Raw genomic sequence first — 19,803 nt, 5'->3', positions numbered from 1 at the left:
TTTGATTTGTCTAATGTTTGCATAAATTGTATCTGTCCTTTGCTCTTAACAAGATTTTGGGTGCTTTTCCTTTTAACAAGATTTTAAAGAGGATCATGGTGTTGCTTCTGCTGTGGAATAATGGATAATTTTCATGATGAGATTTCATTAAGCAATAATTTATGATGTATCTTTCCATTACACCTTAAGTGCCTTGCTTGACTGAAATAGAAACATGGTACAACCACTACAGAGGAATGAAGAAATCCACGTGAAACTGCGTGGTTGTTTTTAACAGACATTCCCTTAACACTATTTTTACTATTTCAAATACTTCCACATTTTTCAGGGTCACTTTTTTTTATTTTTATCTAGACAACCTTTCCTTAATTTTTTTCTTGATTATCTATGTTAATGCTGGGTAAAATACCACTGGCAGGTTACAGTCTGTGACAGATAAGGTTAAGTACACTTCTTTTAAAACTGTGTGTAAAAAGCTCTTGGGCAGAGAATGAGGCCTGAATAATACTGCAAAACAAAGTATATGAGGAAGAAACATAATAAGTAGCAGGAGTATAATGAATAAAAAACAAAGCAGGGGATATGAAAGCAGAGGTATAAACTGGGTGCTATTATGCAGAACCTTGGGGGGAAAAAAACAAAGACCTTAATTATGAGAAAGGCAGCAAGTAAATGGATTTCAACAGATTCTGAGGTTAAAATACCAGGAAAGGGAAAAGAGTTGCAACACCAGGAAATCTATATTAGGTTTAGAAAGATGTTGGTTAGATAGGGGTCAACTGCCCATGAACATGACTCAGGGTCTGAGATGTAAACAGAATGTGACATGTATATGATATGACTGGATCAATGGTATGGTTCTGAATGGAAAAAACAAAAAAGTGCCATTTATCAGAATAGCAATGGCAGCTAAAGATAGATTACTCTGGAACAGGGACTAGAATTACTCGAGAGATAATACTGGAAGATGTTAAATCCAAAGAATTATGTCTCTAGTCAGAAATTGCCAAAAATGAAGAATGCAGACTATAGCAGGTATGCCATGGGTATAAGTGTGCACAGTTACAATTTGTATTGCGTGTACCTTTTTCAACCTTATTTTATAAAGCACGGTTTCCCCCCTCAAAAGACATATACTTAAATTAATTCAATGTTTTCTTGCTGGCTTTCTGTGTAAATTCATAACAATTCAATTGAAAAAAAAAATCAGGCTACTCAAGTCAGTTGCATGCCTCCTATATTGTAAAATCAGGCATCTGTATTCCTGGTCTGAAAAAAAAAAAAAAAAGAGTCCATATACATCTCTCTTATTGAAATTGTGGAATCTCCTGTAACAATAAGTTAATCCATTGATTCTGCACAAAAACAACAGTAGTTCCTTCTGGGTATGTCTACATGTTCCCCTACAGTGCCGTCGTTACCGTGCTGTCATTTAATACTTCCTTTTGGAAGTACTAAATGATGGCAGTGATAGCCTGTACTGCGCCGTGCACACAGCTCGTGGTTAGTTTTAGCTGCTATGTCTCTGTAGTGATGCACTATATTGAGGGATCGTGTTACTATGGCGGCATAGATGTGGCATCACGGTTTTGCCCATGGATGCTATATAGCCGTAGTGAGTTGCTATGGGGATATAGCATCACATGTAAATGCACCCTCTGTACGTTATATTTACAGCAATTCAGAACCCTATTTGAAGAGTGCCATGGGTACATTTTCTAAACTAAATATACATTTTTCCTCCTAGGTTCTGACATTGTTCAGTGGTTAACGAAGAATTTATCAATAGAAGACCCAGGTAATTTTTATCCTCTATAAAAATTCTGGATTGTGTGTCTATGATGTATACTGTCTCTTTTTTTTCTCTGTTTCAGTTAGTATGACCTGGCAACATTTTACCCATGGATTTTCAACTGTTCATTTTTACTAGCAGAGCACACAGCAGCCAGTTTGGTGGACCTTCCTTAAAGATCAGACTGTTTCTGAAGTCCAGTTTATTTAGACACCCTCCACTAAACAAGACAATGATCAGTAAATGCAATAAAGGGTTGCTTTAATTGGGGATGTACAAGTACAAATTCAACTCCACGGGGACATGTTCACCTAATGCCATGTTAAATGGCATTTAGACAGTTGTTAAACAGCTGAGACTTTTTGAGTTTTCTTAAAGCAGAATTTACCAGCAGTTTAAAGCGTATACAATAAATACCATTATTATTCTTGTTCTCTTGGTCTGTACAGGGTTGTATATTAAATATATGGGTCTGATCTTTTAATGGAATCTTAATTAAAAGAAAAGGAAAAAATATGAACAGAAAGATAGGATCCATACGGCCTGGTAAATGGATCAAGGAACCCCTAAGACCTTTGCTTAGGGATATAGGCTAGAAATTGAAAGATCTCGTTTCAGTTTCATACGCTGCTGTGTAACATTAGCCAAAGCTGGCAGCCTCTGTGCCTCAGTTCCTCTTTTGGAAATATAGGAGGCATGTTGTAAGCTGGTCAGGGATTTTCCCATGGAACAATTTTCTAACAGAAAATGGTGATTCACAAAAGATCAAAGTGTAGTGTGTGAAAGTGTCATTGCAATATTATTTTGGGGTGGGAGAAAAGGATGCAATATTCTGAGAAGGCTGAAATGCTCTTTGTCTAAATGTTTCTTTTGTTTTTAACATTTTGGCATGTAATGCTTTAATTTTTTATTTTTTTTTTAAATGTTCTCATTTTTATTTCCCTTTGAAATGTTGTGAGGATTTTTTTTTTGTTCTATTTTAGAAGAGGGAAAATGTGGAATTTCCTAAGTAAAGGAAAATGCAGTTCTCTTTTATAAGAACATGAGAACTGTCAACAGTAGGTTAGACCATGGGTTCATCTAGCCCAGTATCCCATCTTACATAGTGGCAGAGAGTGGATGTTGATGGGGGAGGGTAAACAGGCAATATCCAGAATATCCAACCCCAGCTTCCAGCATTCAGTTCTAATCAATATATTAAAGAATGTACCGTGCTAATGGGTACTACAAAAGTCCCCAGTGTAGATGCTTGAAAGCAGCCAACTCAGCATTGTCACAGCAAAGGAGAAATTATTAGTTGCTTCCAGGTCAACATAACTTCACCTCCTTCAGTTACCAATTCATTTTGATCAAAGAAACAGTGGTTGCATGCCTGACTTCTATTCATCATGGTCAACACACCTAATTAAATGAGAACACTTGAGACATGGCTTTGAACTGCTGGCACTCCTATTGCCTTGTTTGTCAGTAACAACATGTTCACCTATCTATTTTTATTACAGTTTGAAGCTGCATTTTTCTTACTATTTGGCTGAGATGGAACTATGGCTTTGAGTTGTCAAACAGTGATGATTTGTTACAGTAGCAGTAACTGATTTTTTTTTGAACTGTAGTATAGGGATAGGTTGTCATTCAGCTTATCTGATGAGAACTGAGAAGCACGGAAAGGAAGAAGTCTTAAACTATAAGAAAATATGGTTCCCTTTATTAATATGTGATTGTAAAAGGCCCCTCAGATACCTTTTACTACAGTTAGCAAGGCATTTGAAGAGAGTTAGGTTTTGGTAGTGTCTTATGTCCTACTACTAGGGTAGGGGAAGAAGAAAACTGACCCACAAAGCCAAAGGGTGTTATCTTTATTGCATTTCATTACTGCAAACCAGAGGGCAAACCAATCTGGGACTGGCTAGCTGCTCTTATGTAGGGCTAGAGATTCAAAATGTAACATTTACTAATGTGATACACCATTCTGCACCTAACACTGTTGCAAATGGTTGAAAATTTCCCCAAAGAACCAAGAAATATTGATTTGACTACATTGAAATGTATGTTTTACTAAATTTACAGGCAGCTATTAAACCACTTCATTCCATGATGGCTTGTGTTTTATATTAATATAAAAGTCAAAACAATTCCAGAACAAAATAAAGTAGTTCCAGAATATTTTATTTCACAACAATTTCTCAGATACACATTTTTCATTCCAATTCCAGAGAAAACCAAGGTTCAAAATCTGAATTTCCTTTGCAACAGAAACTCTGAATGTTGATGGGCAATAATCATTGTCATAAAAAATATCTATCTTCATAACTCCACGGTTAAATTAATTTAATTTTCACAGGTTTCTCTAAATTGCTCAGATTGAACCAATAATGAAGTGAATGGATGTTCATTTTTTAATCCAGAAAGGCAGCCAGATGCCAGCAGTGGCTCAGGCCAGAAACCAGGGGGTGCTACAGCGTGCTTCCCAGCCTGCCAGCCACTGCTGAGTGCACCCAAATGCAGCCATGCTGGTCCCATCCCTGATTGACTGCCCAGCACACAACTCCAACCCCCTACCCCCCGCAGGGTAGGGAACAGTCCCTCCAGCCCAGGGCCCAGCTGGTGCTCTGCATCAGCCCATGTGGGGGAGTCCCTGGTTCTCAGCAGGGGGCTCCCCCACCCCAGGCAGGTTCCCCCAAGCCCTGCTACCCATATAAAGGGGGAATTCCCTCCTCCCATCCTCCATGGAGTCTGACGCTGGCTCAGACTCAGGCTGGAGGGCCTGTTCCCCCCAACACATGTGGAGGTGGGGCTAAGCCAGCACTCAACAGTGCTGAGTTGGGGGAAGGGAGATTTCCCCTTCTGCTCTGGCAGCAGGGTTCAGGGAGCCCTGCCCAGGGCAGGGAAACCCCTTTAACAATTTTTAATTGGGGTGAATTGGTAAAAAAAAGAAACAAACCCTTGGGTCACTCCAATCAGTGGGGGGGCGGGGGTTGCACACCAGGGCTCATGGCAGGGGCTGGGGGGGGTGGGTAGAATCCATTACTTTGCCTCCCCCCTGCCCCACCAAGCTAACACATACAAGCAGGACTAGGGCTCCAGAAGAGAGATTTTGCTGTCTCAGCTCTGTGTCAGCCTGGGAGTGGTACTGGCCCTTTTTGGCTAGAGCAGACGGCATGGGCCAATCTTTGCCTGCCCACCCTGTGAGTGGGGGGGGGCGGGGTTTGCAGGGGAGGTGCAAATCATCCTGGGGTGCTGGGAGATTGTGAGTTAACTTGATCCCAGAGTGGGTCTGGGACAGATGTTCGATAGACTAGTTTAACCTAAGTTAGTTAAGTTTGTACTGTATTCATCAAGGTCTATCTTAATTTGGTTTTGGCCATTTTGAAACAGGTTTATGTGCACTGAACAGGTTCGGTTCTGTTCTGTTACAGGTTTAAACTGGTTTCCTATCACTTAAACTGGTTTATGTGTAGTGTCTGTCCCTAGAGATTCCCAGCATCTTCAATCCACCTTTACATAATTTGCCAGAGTTATACTATATCTCACGGAGAACAATGGTTATCAGTAAAATTATACCTCAGGGCATTAGAAAGCTCTTATGAATACACAAGATATAATAAAGGCAAAATTGTGTTCTTGAGTGAAGCTGAAGTTGCTAGACTTGGCTTAGTCAGGTTCTAAGGCAGGGCAGGAGACCAGAATGTATTATTGTTCCTAGACTATGAAATTATTCTCTGGTTTAAGTAGCGCTCACTGGCCACCCTGGTCCAGTGACAGCCAGTTCCAATCAGCTGTGCCTATATATTTCCTGCAGCCTATCACCACTTTACCTGAAGCCCTTCTGGGTCAAGATATGCAAGGAGATACTGTAAAGTACTTTCTGCACAAGATCTCCAAGCCTCCCTCCTCAGTGGTCCTTCATTATATTCGCTGCATCTTGAGTCCTCCCCATCTACAAGTGATGGGGGAGTATTGTCCTCGTCTTTTAAAGTAGAACTGCCCACAGCCTCATCTCATCCACCTAGCTAAGCATGCCCAGCCTGCTGGGGTCCCAGGCTGGTCTCCATAGAGACCCCAGGGCTAGGGCTGGGCCAGGATCTCCAGGCAGTGAGAGCCTGGGGCCAGGCCCTGGGACAGAGACACTTAGGGAGTTTTGGTGAGCTAATACAGGTGGTGGGGTAGGTGCTGACCTGGCCTATGATAACTCACCAAAACTCCCTAAGTGATCTTCCAGCCCAAATAATTGCCTGTCCCTGATACAGGGTCATGAATAATGGTAGAGTATAAGGGGGCACCATTTGTTTTCATTATGTCAAAAAGCATAAAAGTGGTTTCTGAAAACAGTACTTTGAAAAAAATAGTGCAAGTATAATCTGCCAGAAAAAAAAAATACTGCATATTGCTTATATATGGGAAATAATTTACTGTAGTTAAATCAGTTCGTAGTATAGCTGAGCTCCCTGTTTCCTGAAGCTTAAGACTTGCAATAAAGGAAATCTCTGTCAAGAAAGCAAATGAGATAGGGGAGGTTAGACCATGCTCAATCATTCTATATCTGAAGTTATTCCAGCAGAATAGAGCAGTATTTGTGACCAGTGTAGCCATGTTCATTGCATGGCTGCTGCTTTATTTCCTGCTTTTCTCCATGCCCCTTTTTAAACATTTGTTTTTGATTTGAGGCCTACTATCTAATTTTAAAAGAGCAAAAGTTATCAAAATTATTTTGAGTGTTGAGACTTGGTTGTGTCATAGCAACATGCCTGGCCCCTATGCAAACTAAAGCAATTAACTGAGTTTACAGAATTGTACAAGCTTGCACTTAGGCACTTGGACATTTGTTTGCTAAATTGACCATTATAGGGTAAGTGTTGACTCTTCAGCAATGTTGCCAATTACCTTTAATGTGGAAAATCTACTTTGGTCTTTTTTCAAGCTGATAATTAGTGCTGTGAAGTGTGCTACATTTGCCCACACTAGAGAATAAAGTTCTTTTAATCCAGGGTGGGAGAGGAGAGGGAGGAAGAGGCTAAGAGGAAGGAAGTGTTTGTTTAAATCTCACAACTGAGATGTCCAAGGCATGAGTTCTATTATTGGCTTCATCACCGATTCCTTTGATGAACGTGAGTGCAAGTCATTTGATATCTTTATGCATCAGTATTCCACTGTATAAAATGAGAATAATATTGTTGCTTTTTTACAAATGGCAGCTAACCTGGGATCTTGTCAGTTTTGTTTGGTGCTGAAATTGGTCAGAAAGTCAAATATTTTTGTAATGAATATGTTTATTTACAAAATATACAGAACATCTTCAAGTCTTTTTATGAAGAGTTCTGTTTTTTCTGTTTATGCTTTAGTGGCCCATAATGTGAAAGCTATTAGCATCTCTCAATAAAAGGATACCTATGTCTCAAATTGTTACAAGTTCTGGGTGCTTGCCATTTTTAAAACATATTGAAACCCTTAGACTATAGGCCTCTTATACTTAGTAATTATATGGGGGCAGTGGCACTGTGACATACAGTATATCAGAGCTCTTATGTCTCAAACTGCCATTGGCTGCCTTTCAATGGCACTGTTTGGGAAAGGAGATTGCAACATCTGCTGCCAGATCACTTGTATCCAAGCTGTTCTCTGTGGTTGTCTTAACCTGCACCATGCTGCATTCAGAGATTTACTTTAGTTTGTTAAAGAAGCCATGTGCTGCTAACAATTTTACAGAAATAAAAAGTCACTAAACATCCTAGGCATAAGGGTGTACATCTGAATAAATACTGCCAAAAGTATTTCTGAACTGGTCCTACATAGTTTGTCCTCATCATACCAATTTTTTCAAGGTAGTAAAGTGAAGCATTCTTTGAAAGGCATATGCTTCATGATTTTTCAACTCCATTTCTTTCTATTGATTTTCCTTATATTTGATTGATGTAGCTAATTTGTAACCAGATGTCCATAGGTAGAATTGCAAACTGTGGTCACTGATCTAGTTGAATAAACAGAGAGAAGTCAGCAGTGTAACAGCTGTTTAAATTTCTTCCATTTTATTCTTAATACCAAAGTTAAAATTATCTTTACAGCACCCAAAGTACTCAAAGGAATCTTAATAATATATTGCCCATGCTGTAATATTGCAAAGATTTAGTGGTATCATGTACTAAAAGTATTAGTTTTTATTTCCCAATTCATGGAAATTCAAGGTGATTTACTTGGACTAGCATCAGGTTTTTTTATGCTTTCTAAAACAGCAGGAAGGGAAGGAGCCAAGCAGTTGGTAAATCTACATGTGCTATGAGTGTGGAGCAATAAACTTCAGCACATATCGCGCAAGAGTTTATTGCTTCTGGGCACCACATTTACACATGCACCTGGAACTGCAGCATATTCAGCCAGGTTGGAGCAGCCCCAGCTGGCAGGGAACCCAGCTTGGTATGCTGTGGAGATGCTGGCTGGGGTACGAGGGTGCTCTGGTGCAGTGGATCTCAACCTTTTTGTACCAGGACCCACTTGTAAACATCAATGGCCAGTTCCAATCCAGTGCCCTACACTCCGCAGCCACTGCCTCCCAGCCCCGCTGTGTGTGGAGCAGAGGGGTGTGTGTGAGATATCGGGGGCATGAACAGCTCCTTGCACGCTGGAACTCTGCTAGCCTGCAGAGGAAAAGCCACGGTTTCCAACATTTTTCTCCTTTAAAGGAGAATCCATTTTTGAAATTTGATCCATTTTTAAAGTTTGTTTGCGACCCTTTCATATATGCTTGTGACCCACTTCTGGGTCACAACCAACAGATTGAGAAATGCTGCCCTAGTGCAGCACTAGCCGGCAGGCAGTCCGCACTGAGGCACCCTCATGCCCCAATCAGCTCCATCAGCATCTACACATGCATTGCTGCACGTTTAAGAATGATGTTGTAGGATAATATTTGTGTTTATAAGTACTAACCTACAGTGGAGTTAATTATTTTACTAACAGCCTAACAGGGCCACATGTAGACTTTACTGTGGAGCTAATTAGGCACCTCCGCAGTAAACATCTCATGTTGATGCTCCCAGTATGCACAAAGTATAACACTTGGACTGGCCCAAACAGCTGTGAGCAGATAATAAATGAACTGTTGGTTTTCATTCCAGAATTTGTTGCATAAGAACATTAACCACTTATGAGAAAGAGATGATGATGTCAAATGAATAGCAAAAGTTCATGTACACATTAGCAGTCCCTGTGTTGATTACACCTGTTTTAATAAATGAATTAAAATATGGGCAGAAAAAGTGCTCCTCCCAACACTTTCGCCAAATATACATGAATCAAATAAGCTGACTGTGGACAAGCCACAAACCTCTCCTTATGAAACCTGAAGTTACAGGAAACTGAACTATTTCATAGTTTCTTATTGAAATGAGTTCCCAGTTTGTAGAACATGGCAGATGCTGTGACATTCAAAACCTTTAAATGACTCTTCAAGTAATATCCCTCACCTCCTCTCTCCTCCTGGATGTGGTTGCTTTGAGTTTGTGAGTTGTGTAAAGTCTAAATGAAACCTTACATGCAGGCTCATGTGAACAGAGAGCAAAAATAAACAAGCTTCCAAGATGCTTGAGAAATGGAAAATGCCTAGTTTTGCAGACTCTCCTTGTATATTTCTTTATTTTTTTTCTATGTCATCCTCCCTAAAAAGGCTCAAGGCAGCTTACAATAGCAAAATAACAAAAACAGATACAACAATAAAATAATAGTAACATAACTCCTCAAGAATGCCCAAAGCTGAACTCAGCCTGCTAAAAGCCTGCCCATAAGGTCTTACACTTCTTCTGAAAATGGTCAGGCTTAGGTTCTGGTGGGAGGGAGTGCTGAAGCTGAGAAACAACAACCAAAAACAATCTCCCATATGTTTTGATCAAGCAAATTTGGTGCACAAATAATCCTTTCAGGAGATTATTTTTGGCTGATGTTAGGGATCATGATGGAGCACAAGAGAGGTGGTGATCCCTTAGGTAAATAGCACCCAGACCAATGAGTAGAGATAATAATTTCAAAGGGCCACCTTCTTACAATATCCAAACAAAACAAAAATAATATGGGCCAAACTCTTTGTATAACCCACACATACATTGAGATGTTTATTGCACCAAATTATTAGAAACCAAAGTTCGAAACCTTGTGCTTTAAAAATTGACACAACACTCAGCTTATTAATAGCAGAAAGGTTTGCTTTAACAACTACCAACAAACTATAAAACTAAATGACAGAAAAACAAAAGACTTTTCCTTAATATTCAATACATTAGTCCTTGTGTTATCTTAGCTGCAAAGAAATCTGTACCCAATGCAGGCAGGAAGCAATTCTTGTACAGCTTTACAGAGCTTGGGTCCTTCACTCATGCGCTGGGTAGTGCAGGATGGCTTCTTGATCTTCCCTGTAATGCACACTCTTTGCTGGCAGTTCTGTCTTGCTTTTTATACTGTTGTAATTGTATTCCTTCTTGATAGTTGGTTAATCAAAGTCCCACACTATCAAGAAGGCATTCCTTCTTGATAGTTGGTTAATCAAAGTCCCAAACAAAGCAGGGAAGGAGAGAATTAACATATTAGACTTGTATCCTGTTTTTGTGTTTGTGACTTTGCAAGCTTTTGATCAATTTGGAATCAAATGGGGTGGGTATTGATTGAATGCAGTACCCTTAGGAAGTTAATCACAGAATATTATTTTTCAGTAGTTATTTTAACAATGGAGCCTAATAAATAGCTGCATCAAATGGCTTACGGAGATAGTGAAGACCAGAGACCATTGAATACAGTAAGTGTGAATTTCACTGTTTTAGAATAAACACACTAGTTTAGCATACTAAACTTCTAGACACTGAGTCCCTATTTTGAGAAATATGCCTTAATTAATTAATGTAAATGTGAGGGAGTGAGGATCAGACAATAGGTGTGAGGTAGGGTAGATGCAGTCACATAGACTGCTTTAGCATAATAAACATTCAGACCTTTGTAAAACTTTAGCCAGATAGTGGATGTTTACTTTGGGAAATAGGTTTAAATCAAAGGGGAAATGTGTTAACTAGGGTGTATTTACAGTCATGTTTTCAGTGCACCTTAGATTTTCTCATCTCATACAGGCTTTGCTTTGGAGTGGATATTTTAGTTCTTTTGTTTTCTTTAGTGACACCTAGCTCAACTGAGATGTATATGTAGTTTCTAGGTTTCTCCCCAGGCTATTTGGCTTTCTGGCTTGCTCTCTGAGTCTTGTTATATACATGTAATGAGTGTGTCAGGTCTCTGACAATAATTTTAACCATCACTTTTATTTTTTTGGCTCAGGTGTGGTAGAAGGTTGAGGACTGCTATCATGACTGTTGTTATCTTATGGCCTGGGTCTGGTGTTGGGTATGCAAGCTTCACTTTCTCTTATGCCTAATGGGTTGTAAGCCATTAGCGGAATTTGATTTTCTTTGTGGCAGGCTTGTTCTAGCCGTTGTCTTGCATGTTGTGCCTGAGGCACTGTTCCAAGCTTTCATAGCTTCCATAGTCAGCAAAGTTTTGTGTCTTTGCAGTGATGGCTAGGAGCACCTGTAAACTGAAAACTACTTAACTTTTCTTTTGAAGTCAGTAGTATTTTTCTAAGTAAAGTACATGCCAATTAGTGTTTTTGCCCACTGTTATGTATCATAAACTTGATCTTTATATGCTAGCTTCAGCACTGGTAGATCATCCATACATAACATACAAAAAAGATACAATCTTTGTTCCTTTTTTTGAGGAAAAACTTTTCCATATCACACAAACAGTTTAACCAGGTTATCCTATGAACAAGTGACTAAAAGATTAAGAGTTTCCTTTCCATAGAACACCTCATTTCATTCCTAAAGCTTCTCTAATTCAGAAATTCCCATTTCTTTCTTGTTTATGAGGCATTCTTTTCTTGTCTTCAGATAGTCATGTATGATTAATGTCTTCTGTTTCTACAAGATTTAGTATGGCTATTGTGGTTGTTCAGTGAAAAAATAGACAAGTGGTTCAGAATTTTCAAACCCTAGATTACAAAAGGGCAGGCATATTCTGAGATCACTCTGAAATAATAAAAAAAAAATTGAGGTAACAGGTAGGGCTTTACGAAGCTTCAGTTGCTGATTCGATTTGGCCCAATTCAGTGACTGAATCTCTGAATCCAGACTGAATCAGGAGACCCTTTAATCTCCCTGAATCAAATCGGAACTCTCAGAATCGATTTGGAAAGATTCAGAGATCTGGACATAGATACAGATTAAAATATTTTTCTATATACTGCTGTGATGCTGGAGCAGGTGGAGCATCCCACAGGAGTGTGGGAGGCTCCCCAGCTCACTTGGCAGCAGACCTGGAAGTGGACCAGAAGCACTTCCGGTCCACTTCTGGGTCTGGAAGGGGGACCCCTGACTCCCCTGGCTCAGCGACTGGTGCCTCCTGGGTCTGGGGGGGTGGGGAACCCAAGGTCCTCCCATGGCCAATTGCCGAGCCAGGGGAGACTTGGGGAGTTGGAGGGGCCCTGCGCACTCCCTGGCAGACCCAGAAGTGGACTAGAAGTAGTTCCAGTCCACTTCCAGGTTCACTGCCGAGCATGGGCGGGGCAAGCTCCTGTGGGATGCTCCATCCACCCCAGCATCTCAGCATTCACAAGCCATGCCTGATACCTCAAGGTATGCAGAAAAAAGACTTAAAGCTGAGTCTATGTCCAAATTGCCAATTCTCCGAACTGGCATTGAATTTTCAGATTCAGCCAGATTGAATTGGGGACAATGATCTGAATCAATGAATTGAATCACTATCCCTGATTTGAGCTGAATCCGAATCGAATAGGGCCTGTTTCGCACACCCCTAGTAACAGGCAAGATTACAAAGGACAACTTTGCTTTTACCAGTAACTCCTGACATAATATCATAAATTCTTCTAACAGAATGTTTCAGCAACTCATCTGGAGCCATATCAAACTATTCTCTGTTCTTGATGTGTGTCTACCACAGGTGTGATTTCTCTCATGAAGTCCCCACAAACCTCATTTTTGGTTAAAAATATAACAAACAAGTCAATCACATGCAACTCCTACTTACATTGTACTCACAGCTGATTTTGGATTTTTTTCCCCCCAAATCCAGATAAATATCCAAAAGTCCCAAACTTATGAATGAGTAGGAGAAAAGAGGCTTGAACTTTCTCACTATAGTTGGAATTCTTTGCTGAATGTATGCTAAATGCTGAATGTATCAGAACCTTAATATAATCAGAAGTTACTTATATAGATAATTATAATGTTCAATAGGATTTTGAGAATGAGTTTTAATGAATTGCAACTAAATGCTATCAACTGGCAAGGGAGATAATCATACACTTGAAGTGATAGCGGAGAAACCAATTGGGGAAAAAACGTTACACATAAAGACTGGCCATCTTACTGGGACGAAAAAGATACCATGCTTCACAGTAGCTGAATTAGTTATATTGGACTGTTTGGATTTTTGTGCCATTTTCCTGGATGAATAAAAAAGTTATCCTTTGCAAGAGCAGTCTGTGCGCTGTGAACCATGGCATACCTTTGTGCCTAACGTGACTGGGTGCAGTGCCATGTAAAAACAGTGCTTTACCATGAGTGTACTGAAGTGAACTGCTCCTTTTTTGGAGCAATGGTTCCATGGCACAAGCCATGGTCCCTTGTGTTAAGCTAAAGCAAAGATAAGAAACTAGAGACCGGCAAAACTTCTACCAGTTGTAGTGAAGAAAAAACTTTAGGGCTTGAACCTTTTCCACTGACTGAAGTGAAGAACTTGGATTAAAGGTGCTTGCCTTAATTAAGGTGTTTGATGTGGCATGGCAGGAGGTATGATTGTTGGGATCGGGGATGAGATCTCAGTTGCACCATTACTACTTGCTAATGCAGGGGGAGCCCAATGTCATACTCCCATACTCTCCTTGCACCAGCAAGTTGGTTTGGGGCTGGGGCTTACAATCAGCTGGTTATTAGCTGTGGCCTCAGGATCATGCTAGGGACTCAGACTAGCCATCATGCTTTCTAGCACATGGGAATGACAGTCAACTGATTGTCAGCCCCCCACACTACACCACATCAGGGCTGGTTCAAGTCCTCAGTACTGTCCTGGGGCCATAACTGATAGAACTGGCAGTCATCTGATTTTCAGCCTAGAAAGCCCTGGTTTTAGTTCACCTGGGGCTGTCTGGGTAGATAAATACTTGTTTGTCAACCCCAGTCTGGAAAGGCCTGGGTTCAAGACCTGGGGATGTCTGACCAGGACCAAATGACTGTCAAAATCCTGTTCCCAGCAGCTCTGGCTGGACTGTTTCAAGCCACGCTATTTTTACAATGTAGCAGTGAATGGGTGAGATGAGTAAGTTAAGAAACAATACATGGTGTTAGAATGTTAACAGCTCTAAAGAGTCCTTTGCTCCAGTCCATATTTTTTCTTTAAAAAGAAGGGGAAAAAAACCTAGAAGAGGTGTTCAGTGTTTGTGAATACTGCCCAGTGGGAAACCTTAGATTCTGAAAGACTTTTCAGATAGTGAAATTCACTCCTTTTTGGGGGCATAATTCAGTGTACAGAAGAAAAAACTTATGCATAATAAGTCTCACTCATCTCTTCCCACTCTCACTTATTTGTTTATTTAAAATAATTAGTAATTAATTCTATTGTAATTAACCAAATTAAAATAAGTTACTTATTATTAATATCCTGATGAATTCTCTGTCTTGCCTTCCTGATCAGCCCTAGACTCGCATATTCTACAATCCTGCTCCTACCATTAGAAATCACTGAGCCAATCTAGCTATATGTTGACTTTGATAGATTTCTAGAGGACCTCCTGGTGCTGCAGTATTTCAGGAGCTGGCCCTCTTGTTTCCTAGTCCCCAAATCTCCATTGTACCATTATGAAGAGACTCTATGTTCCTAGAAAGGCAGCCTTTTTTTGGAGAGAACAGAAAACATACTTAAGGTTGTGAATTATCCATTACCTTCTTCCGTAAGAACTCTAATGCCAGTCTTGCTTACCATTTGAAATTTGACATCATCATAGCCTCAGCTGAGCTCCTGCCTGCTGAACACTTACCAGACTGTTCTGTTTGGATCCCAAAATGGAAACAGTGTGTTTGATTTTTCTCTAAGATGAGCAAGCTCTAGCACAGTTTCTTTATTAGGCTGGTCAGGCCTTCTTCCTGGGCCTAGATACTGTCTCATAATCCTTCTGGAAGAGGGGCACTATAGCAATTGTCAAGACATCCCAAAAGCTTAAGCACAGCTCCAGCTTCCTGGACATTCTGCTTTACATTTCAAGGGCCATGTGACAATTAAAATAAACATATACCAAGTTTGCAAAAGGAACACTAAACCAAAGAATGTTTGACCTTTCCTTTGAGTATCTTTTGGTATTCCATCAGCATTAATTAGGCTCCTACAGCAAGCTCCAAAACATAAGTAAGTGAAATGTTGACAAGGCCTGAGTGAGATTGTAGCTGTTCCTTCCCTATTAAAAAATTTCTACCTTCTGTCATCTGAATCCTTGATTGGCCTTGTCTGGTGGTCATAGTCAGCTGGAAGAAACCATTTGGCATTTCTTTCTGAAGTACTTTCAGTTGCAGTAGTTATGGTGCATTAAATTTAGTACCTATATTTTCAGGTACTAAATCAATCTGTAGTAACTGGAGCTACTGTGTAGTACTGCTAGCACATACCATTTAAGTGACACTAATGCACAGTAGACTAATCATAGAATCATAGAAATGAAAGGATGGAAGGGACTTTGTAAGATCATTGACTCTAACCCCCCTGCTATGGGCAGGAATACTGCCGAGATCAAATGATCCCAGCAAAGTGTCTGCCCTCTTGAAGACTTGCAAGGTTGGAAACTGCACCACTTCCCTGGAGAGTCTATTCTAGATTTGGGTCACCCCGACTGTAAAGAAGTTCTTCCTTACATCCAACCTGAAACCATCCTCTAACAGCTTATGGCCATGGCTCCTTGTTCTCCCCTGGAGGACCCTAGTGAACAGTTTTTTCCCCCAGCTCTCGATATTTACCCGTCACATACTTATAGAGGGCCACCAAGTCCTCCCTCAGTTTTCTCTTCCCCTGGCTGAACAGTCCTGGATCCTTTAGTCTTTCCTTATAAGGAGGTTTGTCCTCCAGGCCCTTAATCATTCTTGTGGCCCTTCTCTGGACCCTTTCAAGGTTCTTCACATCTTTTTTGAAGTGCAATGCCCAGAACTGGACACTGTACTCCAGCTGGGGTCTCACCAACATTGAGTAGAGAGGAAGTATCATTTCCTTAGTCTTGCTTATGACTCATTGGCTAATGCATTCCAGTATGCTATTAGCTCTGTTGACTACAGCATCGCACTGGTGGCTCATGTTCATCTTGTGATCAAGGTCCCTTTCAGCCATCATGTTGGCCAGCATATCTAACCTATATTCATGTTGCCTGTTACTTTACCCCACATGAAGCACTCTACATATATCCTTATTGAACTGCATCTGGTTCCAATCCACCCATCTTTCCAGCTTGTCCAGGTCTGCTTGGATCCAAATCCTATCCCCTAACATGACCACTTTCCCCCATAACTTAGTATCATATGCGAACTTGGCCAGTGTGCTTTTCACATCCTCATCTAAATCATTGATAAAGTTGTTGAACAGTATGGGGCCAAGAACCAAACCCTGCGGTACACCACTGGCCACCTCCTGCCAAGATGATACAGAACCATCCACTAACACTCTCTGGTTTCAACCCCTTAGCTAGTTCCCAACCCATCTGACCATGGACTCTGCCGTCCCACAATTCCTCAGTTTTTTATAAAAGCATCATGGGAGACCATATTGAAGGCCTTTTGAAAATCTAAGTACATGATATCACTCATGTCTCCCACATCTAAGCAGGTTGTTACTTGCTCATAGAAGGAGACAAGGTTGATCAGACACGACCTGCCTGCAATGAAACCATGTTGGATATTCTTCAGCATCATGTCTTCTGCCAGTCTCTCACAAATGGACTTCTTGATAATTTTTTCAAAATTTTACCTAGTATCAAGGTCAAACTGACAGGCCTAGTTTCCTGGATTTTCCATCCTGCCCTTCTTAAAAATTGGCACCACATTGGTGCCAATTCTTTTCCATTCTTCCAGGATTTCTCTCAAGCACCATGAGTCTTCAAATACCTTCTGTACATTCATTAGCATATTACCCTGTCTTTTCTGTGACACACTAATGCACAGTATAATTAATAGGGCTGTGCGAAGCTTTGGTCTCTGATTCAATTTGAAGGAGATTTGGCCCAATTTGGTGGCCAAATCTCCAAATCTGAATCGAATCAGAGGACACCTTGATCTCTCTGAATTGAATTGGAACCCTCAGAATCGATTCAGAGAGATTTGGAAAGATTCAGAGATTCAGATATAGACACAGCTTTAAATGTTTTTTTCTACATACCTCTAGGTAGCAAGGGCTCATGAGTGCTGTGATGCTAGGGTACACAGAGTGTCCCACAGAAGCATGGGGGGGGTGAGGGGGGGATCCCCAGTGTGTTCGGCAGCAGACTTAGAAGTGGAGCAGAAGCACTTCCGGTCCACTTATGGGTCCGCTGGGGAGTGTGCTGGGGGGTTCCCCAGAGCCCTCCCAGCTCGGTGACTTGTGCCTCCTGGGTCTGGGGGGGGGGGCATCTGGGGTCCCCCCATGGCCAATCGCTGAGCTGGGGAGGCATGGGGGGGTGCCCCCAGCATGATCCCCGGCAGACCTGGAAGTGGACCGGAAGTACTTCTGGGTTTGCCATCAAGCATGTGGGGGCCCCCCTTGTGCTCCTGTGGGATGCTCCATCCACTCCACCATTGCAGCTTTCACATGCCATGCCTGCTACCTCAAGGTATGTAGAAAAAACTTTTAAAGCTGTGTCTATGTCCGAATCTGAATCTTCAGATTTGGATTTGGCCAAATCAAATCAGGAATAGTGATCTGAATAAACGAATCAAATCACTGTCCCTGATTCAGGCCAAATCCGAATCCAAATTGAATAGGGCCTGCTTTGTACACCTCTAATAATTAGTCTACTGTGTATTTAGCGTCTCGTGTAGACGTGCCCACAGAGTCCATAAAATCAACCAAATTCATACATTTTACATAGACAGATTTTCCAACTGATCTCAGGTGTTTACATTAAGTATGTCTAAATGGAATTCTTTATCCTTTGCTGACATAATAGGTTATTATTTTTCCATGCTCTCTGTAAACAGGTTGTGTTTACTTGCCCCAGGGACATTTATATCCCAACAGCAGGGAACATGTTTCCAATATCTATGCTCTGTGAAGCCTATTAAAGTTTGAAAATCTCTTTAGGATTTGTTTGTATGTTTGCATGTTAGATAGTGACAGACTTTAAAGACCATTATCAATATAGAAGATATATAAATTTGTAATAAAGCATGTATATACTGGATAAGTAACCTTATTTATATATGTCCCTCCAGCATACAGCATGTTGCTATTTCTCATATTAATAATTTATGAAAAAAAATTATACTAAACTCTAAAGTATTACAGTTTAAGTGTAACTATTTAATTTTCAAAAGGTCACCTTGATTACAGCAATGGATCAAGAATTCAAAGAGTGTGCCTTAGACTTATAGTATGATTTGCTGAATAGCAGAAAGGATGAGACTGTTTCACTCTTTCTTTCTATGGCTGAAACAGAGTGGTTGGAACTTTCCCTGGTGTCATGTCTGTGGCTTGTGTGTTTTCTTTTATCTATACCAAACTTACTTGCAAGTTAGTTTTAGTTTCTAAGGAGGAAATTCCTGCAACCAAGGGACCTGCAAAAATTATAGAAAAAATTCTTATGCAATTTTCTGAAGAATTTGAGTAAAAATAATTATCAATAAAGCTAGCCAAAATATTTGAACAGGATATCTGTTTTGAGAAGAAGCAATTTTGAAATAAAAGAATTAATCATTTGAAATGAAATTAACCAAAATAATGGGATTTTTTAAAATCCAAGGCATTATCAAAACTAATAATTTAAATGTTTATGGGTTTTGTTTCTTTTTCCTTCTTTTTGGTTAAAGGGGATATTAAAATATAAGTACAAAAATATTTGAAAACATGCAGAAAAACTTGTAAGTTGACTCATTCTGAACCCTGTCAAATGGGTGCATTTCCCCCCTCCAACTGGAAAAAGCATTATTCAACCAATTCTCAAACTTTTTTATAAAAAAGAATGATTATATGAAATGTTTCTTGCTTAGAAATTGAGCTTAAAACATGTCTTTGAGAATACAACCAAAAAGTGATTTCAAAGCTAGTGGGGCCAGAAAACAGTCTTGGGAAGAGCCTCCGTGAACCTACTTCCCCATCCCCTGGCTTCCCATCACCACCCAGTAACTTAAAACCCAGCAGCTATGGGAAGCAGACTTAGGGTGATTTTTCCTAACCCCTACTTCCAGCCCCATGAACTTTAAATGTCATGAGTGCCACCCAGGTGGGTGGCAGGGTGCAATTAAAAGCCTACACAGCTGGGACCTAGAGCCTGGGAAGCTATCCCTGGGGCAGCAGAGCAACACTCCCCATGCTTTCCTTGGTCTGAGGAGTGGGCTTTGGGTTATGCCCCACTGCTCCACTCCCCTTATCTACAGAAGGGGCATGGAGTAGCAGGGAAAGATTTCCCACCTGTTCCCAAAACCTGTTTTTTCCTGGTGTGGTGAACAGTGGTAAGTCTTTCCCCACTGCTCCACTCCTGCCTTTGTCTAGGGAAGGTGCGAGGAGCAAGGAGAAGGGAGAAGTTGCAGGCTGAATGCCTGTACTGTTCCATCTTCTGGAAACATTTCTAGCCTGTTTAGGATCTTAGTCAGATATCTCTAAGGTGCCATGCTGTCCTGCATTCAGGCTGTCTTCAGATTAATGCAGCTAACTACCTCTCTGCTCAAATATAAGGGAAGTGGTGTCAAGAGAAGAGAATTAAAGACAACAAAGTATATTGAAAATATAGTGTTACTCTTGTATTA

The 19,803-nt window shown here is 40.6% G+C and overlaps 1 protein-coding gene across 4 annotated transcripts in view; it reads left to right on the top strand.

Moving 5' to 3' along the window:
- RGS7 (regulator of G protein signaling 7) overlaps positions 1 to 19,803 on the top strand; it is a 504,778-nt gene that overhangs the window by 328,498 nt on the left and 156,477 nt on the right. For all 4 annotated transcript variants that reach the window (XM_059715793.1, XM_059715792.1, XM_059715789.1 and 1 more), the window contains exon 4: positions 1,748 to 1,798. In XM_059715793.1, coding sequence (XP_059571776.1) covers positions 1,748 to 1,798 — 51 coding nt within the window. The remainder of the gene's footprint in view (positions 1 to 1,747; positions 1,799 to 19,803) is intronic.

Source organism: Alligator mississippiensis, chromosome 1, assembly GCF_030867095.1.
Source record: "Alligator mississippiensis isolate rAllMis1 chromosome 1, rAllMis1, whole genome shotgun sequence".
Classification (NCBI taxonomy): Eukaryota; Metazoa; Chordata; order Crocodylia; family Alligatoridae; genus Alligator; species Alligator mississippiensis.
This window is presented reverse-complemented; position numbering and strand designations above follow the sequence as displayed.